This window comes from Chiloscyllium plagiosum, chromosome 33, assembly GCF_004010195.1.
Source record: "Chiloscyllium plagiosum isolate BGI_BamShark_2017 chromosome 33, ASM401019v2, whole genome shotgun sequence".
NCBI lineage: Eukaryota > Metazoa > Chordata > Chondrichthyes > Orectolobiformes > Hemiscylliidae > Chiloscyllium > Chiloscyllium plagiosum.
Window position 1 is genome coordinate 33,583,809 of NC_057742.1, and position 17,633 is coordinate 33,601,441.

The 17,633-nt window shown below is 41.8% G+C and overlaps 1 protein-coding gene and 1 long non-coding RNA gene across 5 annotated transcripts in view; one reads left to right on the top strand and one right to left on the bottom strand.

Annotated features, from left to right (window-relative positions):
• LOC122540007 (myosin light chain kinase, smooth muscle-like) overlaps positions 1-7,433 on the bottom strand; it is a 93,622-nt gene extending 86,189 nt beyond the window's left edge. For 2 of the 3 annotated variants that reach the window (XM_043675292.1, XM_043675291.1), the window contains exon 1: positions 7,155-7,433. In XM_043675292.1, the coding sequence (XP_043531227.1) occupies positions 7,155-7,341 (187 nt within the window). In that variant the 5' untranslated portion in view covers positions 7,342-7,433. Of the gene's footprint in view, positions 1-532; positions 607-7,154 lie in introns of those variants that run through there. The other variant, XM_043675293.1, reaches the window with a different exon arrangement.
• A 150-nt stretch (positions 7,434-7,583) lies between these two features.
• LOC122540008 overlaps positions 7,584-17,633 on the top strand; it is a 47,907-nt gene continuing 37,857 nt past the window's right edge. For both annotated transcript variants that reach the window (XR_006309228.1, XR_006309229.1), the window contains exons 1-2: positions 7,584-7,665; positions 16,835-16,912. This is a non-coding gene — a long non-coding RNA (uncharacterized LOC122540008). The remainder of the gene's footprint in view (positions 7,666-16,834; positions 16,913-17,633) is intronic.

The window sequence follows — 17,633 nt, forward strand, 5'->3', positions numbered from 1 at the left end:
TAGGCCATCGCCACCCCTAAATGGATGACTGCGGCTTTAAAAACACTAGGAAAGTTGCTACCATCCAGGACAAAGCATCCCACTTCATTGGCACCCATCCCACACGTTCGACATTTACTCCCTCCACCATCAATGGTGAGTAGTGTACCAACTACAAGATGCACTGCAGAAATACATCAAAGCTGTTTAGATAGCATCTTACACAGCTGTCATTCAGAAGGCCAAGGGCAGCAGATCCATAAGTACACCAGCACTTGCAAGACCCCTCCAAACCACAAACCACCCTGACTTGGAAATAGATTACTGGTGTTGTTCCTACATACTACAGTGCAGTGGCTCAAGGCACCAGCTCACCACCACATTCTCAAGAGTGGGCAATAAATGCTGGCTGCCCATATTCCATAACAAATCACTTCACTATTCCAATGCACTCCAGATAGGTATCGCAAGTTCTACTTTCGGTAAACCAAAGCCAAAGATTTGCTGTTATGTTCTCACTGCAGACGTGTTCTTTTTACCCTTGTTGACTTACTTGGCTTCTCAGTGCAACACCTCCATTTTAATATTCTTATCCTTGTTGTCAATCCTCTCCGTGGTGTGCCTCTCCCTATCTCAGTAATCGCCTCCAGCTACACAACATCCCGGAGATATCGGAGCTCCTCTATTTCTGTCATCTACAGCATCTGCAAAATTAAATTGTTTCACCATTGGCAGCTACACGCTCAGCAGCCAAAACCCCTGTAAAAATATAGCTCGGGAATTCCCTTGTTAAATTTCATCACCTGTCTACCACTCCTTCTTCCTTTAACAACTTTTGCCCTAATATCTCACGTGGTTGGTGACCAACCTCACTTCATAATGCTCCTGTGGAACGCACTGGGAGATTTTATTACATTACATAAAATATTTTAGAAAAGCAAGTTGCTACCTTTTATAGCTGATCTGAAACTCAACACCGTTGTTCCTATCCCTTGCTACTCAGCTGACAATAACAGTCTTGCAGTTGAAGTTCAACTTAGTGAATATAAAAAAAACTAATAATTCTCTTCTTTTTCCCCTTGCAAGTTAAGTATTTAAAACAAAAAGAGCATTCATTGTTTGCTTCTTTATAGCCCCTTTTACAACCTCCAGTGCCAAACCAGAACCTTCCCAACCAATAACTTTCATTTGCAACATAAGCACTATCGTAACAAAAGGTTTCAAGGTTCACAGATATGGAGTTACACAAATATTAAAAACAAACACAACAACATTACCCTTTTCTTTGTTTTGGTTCAACAATTTCAACCATCTTCTAACGTCACCAAAGCTTGAGAATATTTTACAGCTTCCCACTACTTCAGAACCATATAGAGCAAAAATCATGGCTTTGCACAGTGTTGTTTACTTGCTATCAACCAGAACCTGTAGAAACATAAATCGATAGCATATACAAGGAAACGGATAAAATGGATGGGATATTTATTAGCTTCTCAGAATGTAATTTAAAAATCAGAGTTCTGTCTTGAGTGCTTTACCTTCTAAAAATGTCTGGATTGATGTGCATTTTGCATATCATTCTTTAGTGATGTGAGAAATACCATTTTTTTCCTGACTTAAATTCTCAAATATTGAGTATTTCTTGGAGAATTGCTCTTAATATTTTCATTCTAATGTCACTTAACCAAAACCTGTTGTAACTGATTTATTTGTAGGAAACCTACACTTTTTCATTGCCTTCCATTCTTTCTGAGACTGCTCAATGCAGGACTGAATATTTTAACTGTAGCTTAATCAATGATTTATACAACATTAAAAAATGGATTTGACATTTATAAAATCAGTGATCCCAGTTGCCTACCCACTCACCCCCCACCCACAGTTTTATCATTTTGTTCCATATTATTAAAATACTTATATTTTCACCCTAAGTATGTCAGTTGCCTGACTCATTTAAAGTTTTACCATTTAATATTTTCCAGCAGACTGTCCTTACACAATGCCACAATTTCAGGTTCTCTCAAGAATTACATGTGAGTACCACAGTACTGAAGAACTCAACAGAATATGTAATGCTACTCTTTTATACAAATATTACAACAATCACAGTCAGGAGTGACTGGCTTGGTATTAGGGTATTCAGTTACAAACTATAGCATGCTCCCATTAGTGTGTTATGCTTCAGGTAACCCAGTCAGGTGGCCCGAATCTGAAATATTTATATGTCAGGTCACATGCTATACAACGATAAAATCATGAGCATGCCGCTTAAAAAGGAACACAGGAATACCAATTGTGAGACACACAAACATTATTATCCATCTTGTGTTAATATCTGGGCTCTTCAGTCCAGAATTGAATGAATGAGACTTAGCTTTTCCAACTACCCTGAATTGTAAACTTACATCTGCCAGTCTTCAGTTGGCAGTATTATTTCTTCTAACTCTCTAAATTCACCAATACTGAAGCAGTCCACATCAAATGCAGCAAAGCTGAGACAATATCCAGGTTTTGGCTGACAAGAAATTTGCGCCACATTAGTGTCGGGCAATGACCATCTCTAACAAGAGAGAATCCAACTGTCACATCTGGACATTCATTGGTATCGTCATCACCAGATATTCCACTTTCCACATCCTGGGGGGGTTACCACTGAGAAGACACCGAGCTACCATATAAATACAATGGCTACAAGGCGACATCAGAATTCTGCAGAGAGTAACTCACCTCCTGACTCCTCAAAACCTGTCCACCATCTACATGGCACAAGTCAAGAGTGTGATGGAATACTCCCCATTTGCCCAGAAGAGTTCAGCTTATTCAACATTCTGGGAGCTTGACACTGTGCAGGATGAAGCAACCCACTTGATTGTTTGTAAATGTGGTGACATTCAATCCTCCCATTCCCAATGCTCAGCAGGATGCAGAAATTCACCAAGGCTCCATAGTTAGCACCTTCCAAACCCATGATGACTTCCATCAAGAAGGATAAGGCAGCAAATACATGTGAATGTCACTACCTGCAAGCTCCTCTCTCCTCCTTCAGTGTGGCTGGGTCAAAACCCTGGAACCCCATCCCTAACATCAATATTAGCCCATCTATAGCACAAGGTCTACAATGATTCAACAAAGCAGCCCACCACGATCTTCAGGAGGGCAACTATAAATGGGCCAACATTTATTGCCCAGTCAGTGACACCCACATCTCATGAGTGAAATCAGAAGAAAATCAGAAGGTTGCATTCTGAAGTCCAATTTTAGGATTTGAAGAAAGAAGAAACCAAGGACTGATAGCCTATGGCAGAAATCATTAAATATGAATTTTTTTGGATGTAATGTTAAACTGCATCTCTGTTTGCCCAGTCAGGAATGAAAATAATTCCCATGGAGAATATTTTGAAGAAGAGAAGGGCAGTTTTCCCTGGCGCGCTGGCTAATATTTATCATTAACCAACATCATAAAGAACAGATTATCTGGAAACTCTCACATTGTAGTTTGTGGGAGCTTGCCGTACATAAATTGAGTGTTACGTTTCCTACAATACAACCATAAGTTTGCGAAAATGATTACCACATTGACTCTATGCAATTTGGGAGGTCTCGGAAGGTGCTGGAAATGTTTCTTACATTTATATATGTATCATCACATGGACTGGAGCAACTCAAAGACCCACCAGCACCACTTGGGGAAGGGTAACACACAGGTAGGTATGAAGCATTGGCCTAGCTAGCAATGCTCAATGCAGAATCAGCCAATGTTCAATGATGATACAACCCAGACAAAGTAAAGATGGATATTTTCCATGTAGTTACACACTGTTGTGGATTGAGGTTTCAAAAGCCCCTCCCTAACAGAAAGAATAGCACAGGGAGAACGCTTGATCTAATGCATTCATGTGAGCTTTTTGACAGAGTTCCAAAATCACTGTAAACCTCATAGCACGGTGACTATTTCCTATATGACTATCTCCCCAAATTCCTTTTGGAGCTTATTATATAATCTTCTTCACCTTGCCTTAATTAGGGAGCATTTTAGATCAAACTATCTGGCAACGGTGTTTTTCCCCCTCATGTTGCTTCTGGTTCTTTTAAGCAATTACAATAAATCTGCACCTTTCTGTTAGCAACCCTGGAAATACTTTGCCTTTCTACCCTATGAAAACCCTTCAGAGTGAACACATCAGATAAAAGTCCTGTTAACTTTCCCTGTTCAGAAACACCAGCTTCTCCAGTCTTATCATTGGAGTCAAAATCTCTTCACTATTCTGGTAAATCTCTGCTGCCTCCACACTAAGGCTTTGATATCCCTCTGAAAAAAGTGATTCCCAGAATTAACTAAGACTCCAGCTGGTATCTGACCATTATTTTATACAGGATTATATAACCTTCTCACTTTTGAATCCTAAAGTGCAGAGCTTTGTCAGTGATGTCATAGAATAGAATCCCTACAGTGTGAAAACGGGCCATTTGGCCCAACAAGTCCACACTGACCCATTTCCCTACCCTATCGCACTGTACTTCCCCTGACTAATACACCTAACCTGCGCGGGTCTGAACACTATGGGCAATTTAGTATGGTCAATTCACTTAACCTGCACAGCTTTGGACTGTGGGAGGAAACCGGAGCTCCCGGAGGAAACCCATGCACACACGGGAGAATGTGCAAACTCCACACAGCTACTCACCAGAAGCTGGACTGAACCCGGGTCCCTGGCGGTGTGAGGCAGCAGTGCTAACTGCTGAGCTACTGTGCCACCGAGTGTTATGTTCAAAGGCAGAACTGGAAGTGTATGGGAAACATGATGTGGAGGTGCCAGTGTTGGACTGGGGTGGACAAAGTCACAATCGAAAAGTGTGTCACTGGAAAAGCACAGCAGGTCAGGCAGCATTTGAGAAGCAGGACAGTCGACGTTTCAGACATAAGCCCTTCATTAGTGATGTGGGAGGGTGGGGAAGATGGCTGAGAGTTTAATAGGAGTGTGAGGGTGAGAGTGAGGAAGCTAGGAAGGTGATAGGTAGATATAGGTGGGGAATGATGGTGCATCTACCTATCGCCTTCCCAGCTACCTCCTCCACAACCCACTCTCCTATTTATCTTTCTGCCCCCTTCCCCTCACTCCCACATTCTTGATGAAGGGCTTATGCTTGAAACATCAATTCTCCTACTCCTCGGATGCTGCCTGACCTGCTGTGCGTTTTCAGTGCCACACTTTTCGGCTCTGATCTCCAGTATCTGGAGTCCTCACTTTCTCCTGGACAAAGTCAGAAGTCACACAACACCAGGTTATAGCCCAACAGGTTAACAACCTGACAAAGGACTAGCGCTCTGAAAACTTATGATTTCAAATAAACCATTTGGACTGTAACCTGGTGTTGTGTGACCTCTGATATGAAGACAGATTGGGCTAACTGAACATACATTAGATTAGATTACATTACATTACATTACAGTGTGGAAACAGGCCCTTCGGCCCAACAAGTCCACACCGCCCCACCGAAGCGCAACCCACCCATACCCCTACATTTACCCCTTACCTAACACTACGGGCAATTTAGCATGGCCAATTCACCTGACCTGCGCATCTTTGGACAGTGGGAGGAAACCGGAGCACCCGGAGGAAACCCACGCAGACACGGGGAGAATGTGCAAACTCCACACAGTCAGTCGCCTGAGGCGGGAATTGAACCCGGGTCCCTGGCACTGTGAGGCAGCAGTGCTAACCACTGTGCCACCGTGCCGCCCACTATAGAGTTTCAAAAGAATGACTAAATCACAGAAATTTACAAAAAACCTTAAGAGGTAGACAGGATAGATGCAGATAAGATGTCTCCCCTGACTGGGAGTCCAAAACCCAGGGGTCTACTTAAAAATAAGAGGAATCACACTCAAGTCCAAGCCAAGGAGCATTTTTCTTTTACTTGTTGTGAACTTTTGGAATTCTCTATCCTAGAGGACAGTAGGAGCTTTGTCTTTGAATCGGTTTAAAGTAGAGATCGATAGATTGCTGATGACTAGTAATATAGAGAATGTTAGGGAAGGGGTAATGAAAAAGATGGAGTGTTCAATCACCCGTGACCATATTGGATTGTGGAGCAGGTTCAACAGGCTGAATGGCCTACCCCTGTTCCCATCTTGATTTGGTGAGATGAGCTTAGCCAATCAGTTAAACGTACTGATACACCTCGTAGTTGGCACAAGTTGGTGGTTACAGGAGTTTCACTATTTACCACATTCCTGAAAGTCTTGCAACATCTGCAAGCTTTGATTATTATAAGCTAACCAAGTCCAGGTTATTGTGTATGAACAGAACATGCCTACTCTTGGCCAATAAGCAGTGACTCTGCAGTCAGCTCTCAAACCTCATTATTTCACAGAACGCATGCAAAATGCAGGAGGATTTGAAAAGAAAAAAAACAGTAAATTTGAAACAAACCAGAAAACAATGGGGGAAAAAAAGGGAGGCTAATCATTTCCCATGAACAAGAGATAGTCAACTCCACTTGTGGACAAAAAACATGATTTTCAGTTCTTTTAATTTTGGGGTATTTTAAAAATGACAAACAAGATAATACCGGTGGGAACAGCAATCACCTATTAAAGAAAATATTCCTGGACATAATGGTAAAGTAACTGATATTCCTTTTCAGATACAGGTGCATTTTGCTATTTCCATTATAAAAAAAATGTGGAGATGAAATGAAATACAAATAAATTTCTACCCATTTACAAACTTTAATCACTTATGCAAATATATTAATAATATTAATATAAAAGACGATGGTCCCTAAGCATTAATAATATAAATATGCCTTCAAATCATGTAGAAAGATTACATTTGCAAACATGCAACAGTGTACAGGACAAATAATATGCAGCCTGAGTTCACAGTGTAAATACAGTTTGCTCCTTTTAAATCAGAAGTTCCTTGATTCTAATGATTTGAATGTAGTTTGAGCTGGCTTTCCTCTGTGCTATTCTGGCCTGCCTGTTTCAAAAGAGTTGGAACATGGCAGGTCAAAGTTTCATCGTATTAAAAATGAAACGCAATCAATTTTTTATCTAACGTTTATTATACTGTCGTCGTGTGTATGTATAAAACATCCTCAGATATCTGAGTTGACACATACACTGCATGTGAGCACTAGCTATAATAACGCACACAGAGCTTTCTAACCTGCACTGATAGAGTCAGCATCTGATCTCTGAGCTCCAGTCCCAAGCTTTGCTGGCGACACCACCTTGTCTGCCGCCTCCTGTCTATCGCCCGGTTGCCGACAGGGTTTCTGCAATCGGATGTGAAGGGTAGAAACGTAACTCATGTTCTCTTCTCCCTGTTTCTCAGTTACACCATCGCTGTCCATCCGACCTCTTCAGTGGCTGCATCACAAGTGTCAGTGCCCCAGTGCTCACACACTCCCTCAGCCGGTCAGAGCTCCTCTTTACAGGAAGCGAAATGGCATTAGGACTATCTGCTCGATATTGTCTGAACACTACAGCTAAGCTCTTTCTATTAGAACTGGCCCCCGTCCAGGAATACAAGCAGCAAATGGGACAGAATAGCACCTCCAAGCTGCTTAAATAATTTCCAGTCGCTTGATGTCAAAATCCCAAGTGACTTACAGAAAAAGTTATTTTTTTCTTCCCAAACATAAGGCCAGCAGTTTAACTGCTGGTTCCAAAATACGGTAAGAGCCTTCCATTTTATGTCAATATGTTGCTGTGTTAAGATAAGACTTGCGAACAGCTTGTTCGGCCAACTTGCTCCCATCTCTCATAACACTGTCGTAAAGAATGCACACAGCTCAATGTTCTTGTAGGTTGCAAAACGTTCAGTATTCTGCTCGCTGTGGGCAAGTAGTTTCTTTTTGTTCTCTCTTGGTTCTTGGCAGAAAGGGTACTATTCAGACCAGCAATCCCAAGATCAGTCTGTAGTGTTGACTTCATACTCATCATATCCTCCTTCCCTCATGGTCTCAGAACCCGGCCAACACTTGTGAATCCAATCAGTTGCTTTAACTGCAACATTCTAACTAGCTTTCAGAAAAAGGCTCCAAGTTTACATACCACTACACTGAGGATGTCCCCTGCAGTCTGAGGCAATTCATAGAATTGGTGCATCTCAAAATGAGGCCAAAGGTGAGTACTGCAGATGTTGGAGATCAGATTCTGGATTAGTGGTGCTGGAAGAGCACAGCAGTTCAGGCAGCATCCAAGGAGCTTCTTGGATGCTGCCTGAACTGCTGTGCTCTTCCAGCACCACTAATCCAGAATCTGGTTTCCAGCATCTGCAGTCATTGTTTTTACCTGTTGGAGATCAGATTCAAGATTAGAATGGTGCTGGAAAAGCACAGCAGGTCAGGCAGCATCTGAGGAGCAGGAGAATCGATGTTTGGGGCAAAAGCCCTTAATCAGCCTGAATGAAGGGCTTTTGCTCAAAACATCGATTTTCCTGCTCCTCAGACACTGCCTGACCTGCTGTACTTTTCCAGCACCACTCTAATCTTCACTCAAAATGGGGCCAATCAACCCATTGTATCATGTTAACTTTCTGAATGGGGCTTTCCTCAATGTCATTCCATTAGTTGGCTATCATCAGACAGAATTACCATCAGCAGAATATGTTTGCAAGGCTATTATTAATAAAAAAAAACTTGCAAGACAATAAGATACACTTGATTCATAATGGTTGGATGGCTTTGCCCACTGCAGTGCTGTACTTGAGTGTTAATTGAGGTTATGTGTTCAATTTAAAGACTAATGTCATGAAACTCTTGTTCAGACAAAGAGCAATTAATGAGCTTTCTCATCCGGAACTATCTTGTGAAAGTCCAAGGGAAAGTAATTCCTAGTTATTCCTTTGCCTCTGAAAAAAAAGTTGTGATATATGTTAAAGGGCTGGAATGGGTGAAGTTGTGATATAAGTTGTGATATAAGTTAAAGGGCTGGAATGGGTGAAGTTGTACCTTTGCAACAACAATAAGTTAAAGGGCTGGAATGGGTGAAGTTGTGATATAAGTTGTGATATAAGTTAAAGGGCTGGAATGGGTGAAGTTGTACCTTTGCAACAACATCTCCACTCAGTCCATTGGAGAATCCGTCAAGGAGAAATGTTGCAAATTGCATTCTGTAGGACCATAAGGCACAGGAGCAGAAAAGTTTGCTCCACCATTTCATGAGATCATAGCGGATCTAATAATTTTTAACAACAAAAACAGAAGTGGCTGAAAAAGCTTGCAACAGCTGTGAAGAGAAATCCGGGTTAATGTTTTGGGTCTGGTGACCCTTCCTTTGTTTCTCATTCACAGCATCTGCAGTCCTTTCGGGTTTTATCTCATAATCTTCAACTCCACTTTCCTGTCTTTTTCCTGTAAACCTTGATTCTCTTACTGATTAACAATGTGTCTATGTCAGCCTTGAATATACCACCCAATCTACAACACTCTGTAGTAAAGAATTCCACAGATTCATTACCCTCTGGGAGAAGAAAATCCTTCTCATCTCTGTCTTAAATACGTGATCCTGTATTCTGGTCCTAGAATCTTTCACAAGTGGACACAGCCTCTCTGCATCTACCCTTTCATAGTGTGCTTTATAACAGTGACTGTATTATAGCAGGAACTCCATCTCATTGGTGAGGTAACTAGAGGAGACTCGGAGACAGGGAAAGGTGCTGTATGGGTCCCACACTGCCATATGCTCAGCTGACTGGGCATTTCAGAACTGGTACTTAGACCAGTCCAAAGCACAGACGCTTTTGCTATAAGTGAAACTGGCCAGGCTCCGAGCCAACCCCTCCACCCCGAATAGCTGCTGGCAATAAGGTCATCTTAACAGACTCTAACACTAAAATGCCAACATAAATGTAAATCTCGCCCCCCCCCCCATCCATCAGAAAGATTTTTGAAGTTCCTTGAGCCACTTTCAGAATGGCAATGTTTATGTAGTGGCATTACTAACTTTGATCTACCCTCAGAGTCTCAGTGAAGTGTGAATGGTCAGTTGCACACTCACTGTAAATTCCCCAAAACGATCTCTGCTTCAACAATTGGCTGTGGGGAAGGGGTTGAGTAAATAATATTTTTGAATGCGTGCTTTCTTCAACGTGGACACTACCTCATATCCCTGTGCAAATGGTTAGCAATAACTTAAAGGCAGAGAAGCATAAGCTAAGGCTGTTGAATTTTAACATTTTTCCTTCCCTTTTTCTAGTTTATATGAAGAACAATTTTAATATTAACTATTACCTTATTTCTTTATTTTTCCACTTATTCTCTGATGGTAATGCTTAATGTTTTAACTTTGTTTCTTTTACTGCTTTATACCTCAGCTTTTTTTGTACCTAAGTACCTTTATACCTAGGATGACGCCATGTCTGATGACATTAAGCACTTCACTGTACAGGTACTTCTGTACTTGGGTTCAAGCGATCATAAAATCTAAATCTAAGTCATAAAAACTTACAAATATTGGATTTCAGAAATCCTGTTAACTGTACTTCAAAGGGTATTACTATAATCTGAGTCAGAAAGTTGTAGTTTCAATGCCATCTCTAGAAACATGGGCAAAACAAGACCATAAGACACAGAAGCAGAAACAGGTCATTCAGCTCATCAACTCTGTTCTGCCATTCAGTGAGATCACAATTGATCTCATAATCCTCAACTCCACTTTCCTGCCTTTTGCCCATAACTCTTGATTCCTTTACTAATTAAATCTCTCTTTCTCAGTGTTGAATATACTCAGTGACCCAGTCTCTATAGCCTGTACAGTAAAGAATTCCACAGATTTACAGTCCTCTGAGAGGAGATATTCCCCCTTATTTCTGTATGAAATGGATGACCCCTTAGACTGAAATTATGGCCTCTCATCCTACACTCTCCCACAAGAGGAAGCAACCTCCCTGCATCTACCCAGTCAAGTCTGCTCTTATACAATTCAATAATTCAGCGATACAGGTTAATAATGTCAACTGTGGCTTTGAGCCACAATGCTTCAAGTATGAGTCCCAACACAGGATTTGGGTTTAAAAATCAAAGCTGACACTTCAGTGCACTACTGAGGAAGTGCTGCATTGTTGTGGGTGCCACCTTTCAAATGAGTTGTTAAACTGAGGCCCCCATATACTACCTCAGCTGGATGTAAAAGATCTCCTGGCACTACTTAAAAGAAATTCCCAGTGTCCTGATGAAGATTTATCCCTCGAACACATCATAAACAAGATTATCTGATTATTCATGGAAAGAACTGTTTTATGAGAGTTCTTTGTGCATATGTTGGTCACTAATCTTTCCTAAATTATGACAGTGTCTGCTCCACAAAAAATACTTCAATGACTGTAAAATGCTTTGAGCTCTCTGAACTTGAAAAGCACTATATAAATGAAAACCGTTTATTTTTCTTTCACCAGAGCAGTTGTACATGACACTGGAGAGGCCGCACTTGGAGTATTGTGTTCAGTTTTGGTCATCTTGCCATTGTTAGGATGTATTAAACTGGAAAGGATGCAGAAGAAATTTACAAGGCTGTTGCTAGGACTCAATAGTCTAAGTTATAGGGAGAGACTGGACAAGCTAGGACTTTTTTCTTTAGAGCATAGGAGACTGGTTCGGGATCTTATAGAAAGGTATGAGATCATGAATAGGGTGAATGCACTCAGTCTTTTTCCCAGGGTTGGGGAATCAAGGACGAGGGCATCAGTTTAAGGTTAGAGAGGAAAGAATGAAAGGGAACCTGAGGGGAAACCTTTTTGTACAGAGGGTGGTACGCATATGGAATGAGCTGCCAGTGGAAGTGGTTGAGGCAGGTGCATTAACAACATTTAAAAGGCATTTGGACAAATATATGGATAGGAAAGGTTTAGAAGAATATGGGCCAAATGAAGGGAAATGGGATTAGCGTGGATGAACATTTTGGTCGGCATGGACCAGTTTGAGCTAAAGGGCCTGTCTCTGTGCTGTAGGACTCTGATTCTCTGTGACTGAATCGAACAGTCTTGGGGGCCTTTAGGAGATGCAATCTTGTGGATGAGACATGAAACTAAAGCCCTATCAGATGGACATGGAAAATGCCACAGCACAATTTTGAAGAGGAGCAGACAAATGACTACCAGTGTATTATCAATATTTATCCCTCAATTAATACACCTAAAAATGTTTGTGTGTTCATTATCACAATACTGTGAAGTTGCTCTGCTCAGACAATTGCTACTTTTCTTGCATTTCAATTGTAACTACACTGGTAGATGTATCTCATTTATATAAAGTGCTTTAAATTGTTCTGTAACCATGAAGAATACTGTCTAAATGCATGTCATTATTGTGTAATAGATCTCATCAGAACACATTTCAATAGAAAGGTGTCTAACGCTCTCACAAATTACAGGGAAGGAATAAACTCAAGTCATGATTGTATACTCACATGATTTGTCTTTCAAAGGTTTTATAAAAGTGGAACCTTTCATGGTTTACTAAAAGTCATTCAGATAATATTACAATAATGCCCTTTCACCATGCCTAAGCACTTCCATCACTGGATATCCAAAAGTAATGATTTTTCTATCTACTTTGTCATGTGTTCAACACTCTAATAATGGAACAGTGAAGAAGCTGTAAAACCTGATTGTGTGACGAGGGATGTTGATATCTTAATTAACGAGTTCCTTAAAAATACATGAACCTCTGCATTTAATAGTGAAGAAGGTTTCAATCTTGCAAGGGAGTGGGAATATGCTCCTGGTCAGGCTGACAAAGATTAAGGTGCAACTACTAAGAGGCTTGTTGCCATGGTAATCTTAGAAAAACTGATAAGAGTTGGTACTGAAAACAAAAAATGTTAGAGATCACGGTGGATCATGCAGCATCCATTGAAAGAAAGCAAACTAACATTACGACTCAAAACATTAGCTTGCTTTCTCTCCAGGGACGCTGCTTGACCCGCTGTGATCTCCAGCACTTTTTGTTTTTAGTTCAGATTTCAGCATCTGCAGTAATTTACATCGATGGAGTTGATCATGTGTGACATTTCTACCTGGGATAAGGGGAGAGCATTCTGTCCAGACAGCTCCATTTTCCATACTTTATTTTCTGCCTTTCAATCTCCATTTATGTCCATACAAATTTTATTTGGAGATAAGTTTACTATTTTATCTGAAAGAGCAGATTTCACTGGCCAGAGGCGATGGTGAATCAAGTACTTTGCATCAAACTGTGGAAAAATAACGTGGCTGTTAACCTGCTCATTGATGCTGAACTCAACTCCTGGCCCCACTTACAGTCTTGTTACGGTCTGAACTAAATAATGCTGAGAGAGGTGAACCCTAATGGTGGAAGCAGTTTTTTCTTGTATCATCTTAACTTTTCTGCCTTTAGTTTTTCCTTTAGCTTGCATTGAAGTGATGACAACTGATAAAGCAAGCTCCCACCATTGTTCATAGACTTTTAAATCCCAGTTAAACAACATTGCAAGATATTTGATGGAAGCTATGCTCTTTTGAGAGGAAAGCTCAAATCAGGCAAGAAGTTTTCAAAGAAGCATATGGAACTGCCCTTTCAACTTTCAAGGTTAGACAGATTGACCTTTGTCAGCTGGTGCATTTGTGCAGCCAGGTATCAACGTATGTCTTTAAGTGTCATAAAAGTTAGCCCACACCATATTTGCCAGAAGATGTATTTTTCTAAGGACTCAAGCAATATAGATTTTAGGATTATAAATTGTATGTGGCCCATGTGCAGACACAAGGTTTGTGGTGTACAGTTACCCAAACCCAACTGAGGTAAGTCAGAGAACAGGCAAATTTGTGCTGCCTGTTCCTTCCTTTGATTGCAGTTGAGTACTAAACACATTGCTTTTGGCTGCTGGTACAGATGCCCAGGTTCCTCCAAGGCAACCATGAGCTAAAGCCAGTGTGCACCCCATAAAGGGGAGGTTCTGGATGAAGTGAAAGACGTAAAACACTGGAGAGCTCAATGCAAGTGAAGAAAAGGAGGGGAGAATGTCATAGTTCCACAGAAGGTCATTCACCAATTAAAACAATAGTTGGAGCAAATAGCTACAGAGGTCACTGAAAACTGTTTGACCCCAGTGACCTGGCTGTGGTGTCAAGAAAGGTTCAATGGCCATGTATAACTGGTCAAGGTTAGTGAATCCATTAGCAAATGCCACCTAGTGTCCAACACACCACCAACCTCACACACCATTTAATGTACAATAACTTCCCACTACCTATCTATCAGGAATCTTGAGCAATCTTGGGATTCATGTCCAACTGCTGGGAGTTTCAAATACTCATCTCAACATTCCACATCATCAGCGGTGATTCAACCATGGTAGGCACCTTAGCCAAACATAGGGCAATACGCTCACTGATACCATTCCGTCTCTCTTGCAAGACAATGTTGCACTTACTGACACATTTACACAACAGAGTCTTGAAGGAAACCCTGAATTATTGACACACCTGTCACTGCGGCTGCTACAGGCAACCAACCTGAATGGTCATGTGATCTGATATTCAGAGACACCATTTCAGATCCAGGCACAGCAGCTACTTACAAGCCTGTGATGAGACACCACACATGAGTTGGCAGCTGCAGGGCTGGTTGGGGGTGTGGGGGGGGTAAGGGGTGAGTATTGCCCTTCTACCAGCACCTCTGTTGGGAGCGAGACACATGAATACACTCCAAGACACATGAATACACTCATGAAGCAGAGCCAATCCCTCAGCCTGTGTAGCAACATGATTTCAATGTATAAGAGAGAAACCTCCCATTGAGATCTTAAGATATCTGCTTTAGTCTTGCAAGGTTAGCCTGGGTTGGACTGCTGCCAATACAGCACTGGGTACCAGCGCTCAAACGGGCATGCAAAGTTCCACACCAGGCCAGAAATCTATCTAACAGATCACTACCATTGCTTAAGCCTTCCCCAGATACATAGTAATGAGGCCATGGTGCATCAATGTGCTGCGGTCTCTGAGGTGACAGCGCCTCCTCCAACCACTCCACCCACAGACCCTCAGCCAGCGCAGACTACTGCAACTGAAGATGTAATCTCAGTTCACTCCCTAAATGCCCATTCCTGCTTGGAGCTGGTCTTCCTAGATTTCCACCACTTCCATTAGCCATGCTGCAATCTTTGAGATGTGACTGTGGAGGTCAGGAAATGGTGCACATAAACAGGGGTCAAGAGAAAGCACAAGTATGTGTAGAGTAAGTGATTTCTATTCTCGTCCCCTTTTATAATGCTTAGTGGACTTTATAAAAACCTCACAAAAACAGTGGTTCAGCTACAAAACTCGTTTATTCAAATAAACCTCCTAAAGCCCTGATATAAAACCTCTAAACTAGTCTAAGTAACAGGATGCCATTAATATAATCAATGCAATGTTGTTGGACAAAATAATTCTGGAATTATTTCAATGTATTGGCTTGTATTTCAGGATTTTGGGGACATGTACGATGTGACGGTCTTTATTAGAGAAACCCATATGCCCATTACCCATGCTGCCCTCTGCTTCGTGAGAAGATAATGAAGTCTCCTGTCCTGGTGTACAGGGAATCTGTGACTCCCACAATGTGGTGATGCATAGTAAACTGAGAGATGTCAGTGATGGCACTGGAGTGAACCCAAGATGTACAAACATAAGAGTTAGGAGTAGGAGTATAGGCATTGGTTAGAGGCATTGAGGACAACAGTAATCTTCATGGCCACAGCAGCAAGTTTAGATGTGGTGATGGCACAATGCAATGACATTGGTGAAGCATTGCTCACCCAGAAACTGCTCCTAGCTAAGGTGGTGGTGGGAAATATGCTCTCTAAGCGCCCGATATGGGTTTAATGTCTGGTTGAGAAGCCCCTGCCTTCTGACCCTGCGCACAACCTCACGTTTCTTGTTCCTCTACTCCAACATTTCCCTGTTAGTCACAGGTCAAGAGGAACCGTGACGAAAGCTCCCCCCCTCCCCTAACAAACCACTGCCCAGGTTAGAACACATTCTCTGCTCACAGAATTTCAAAATCTGCTGTTTGTGATGGTCCAGCGCCATTGAAGTGAGTTGTGTCAGCTTCTCCAACCACACAGTACTTGCATATTGCTGCAGCAAATGACAGTCAGAAACCCCTTACCTGAAAGTCCCAAGCTGGTGTTTTTAAATTGTGCAGATGGGGAGTCCCTAGTGCAGCATATTACAGAAGATATCGACAGGATCCTTGCACATGCTTGGTGAGGTCACCCATGGCAGACTGAGCACAGAAAAACTGTACTAATGCTGACTGACACCACAACTTAACCATTCCATATACTTCCAGTACCACCAGCGCATGCATGGCCTGTCCAGATTATGGCCCTTCCAAATATGGCAATCATGCAGGCAGTGCTAGAATTACTGGGAACAGATTCCCCACAATTTCCACCTCCTCTGGACTCCTATAGTGTTGCAATTGTAGAGCACAGTTCTTTAGTCCAAAATCTTAAAGGCACTTTGGAGATCCAATCTCAGAAGAGTGAGGCAATTGAACAATTTTCCCATGTTTAGTTTTGTGAAATGTTATTATTTATCTTCAGGATGTGGGCAATTATGACAATGATTGTTCATTCCCAGTTTCCCACTGGTGATGAAGATACTTTATAAAGCATTTTGAGTCCAGCTAGGGTTGAACTGGAGTCTTACACAAGGTGGATCCTGGAGTAATAGATTGTGTTCTAATGACTGTTTGCAAGTTGTTAAATTTACTGAAGCAACCTGTGTCCATGCAGACCTAGACAACATTCAGGCTAGGGTTGACGAGTAACGAGTAGGTGTCAGGCAATGATTATTTCCAGCAAGAGAGAGTCAAACTATTTCCTTTATTTTTGCAGAATTCCCTAAGATCCTGGGCATTCCTATTGACGAACAACTGAACTGGACCAGCTGTATTAAATAGGCTAGAAGAACAGGTAAGAGACTGCGGATTCTATAGTGCACACTCACCTCTTGACGTCCAAAGCATGTGCCATTCAAAAAGTACAATTCAGGCGTGTGTGGTGGAGTACTCCCCATTTGCCTGGATGGGTGTGGTTGCAGCGATACTTAAGAAGTTCAACACCCCACTCCAGACAAAGCAGCTGGGTTAATTGGCAGCCAGTCCACTAAAACCCAATTCAAAATTTCCCCATCAGTAAACAGCTCCTTTTACAGCACCTTGCAAATGCATTTCCCTCTCAGATCAGAAGTCACATGACACCACTTCACAGTCCAACAGGTTTATTTGAAACACAATTTGAATTTTCACCTGATGAAGAAGCAGCACTCTGAAAGCTTGTGATTTCAAATAAACCTGTTGGACTATAACCTGGTGTGATGTAACCTCTGACCTTGTCCATCCCAGTCCAACACCGGCACCTCCACATCATTTCCCTATCACCTACAAGGACTAAAGGAGCAGATACATCGGATCAGCAAGTTGCTGTCCAAGTCACACACCACTTTGACTTTGAATTATAACTTTGTTCCTTCACTGTAGAGGGGTCAACATCCTGGAGCTCCCTTTATTCTGAACAGAATTGCGGGTGCTCCTACGTTATAAGCACTGCAGCTGCTCAAGAACATGGTTCACCATTAACATCTCAAGGGCAGCTCGGGATGAATAAAAAAAATGACAAAACTGGCAACACTCAC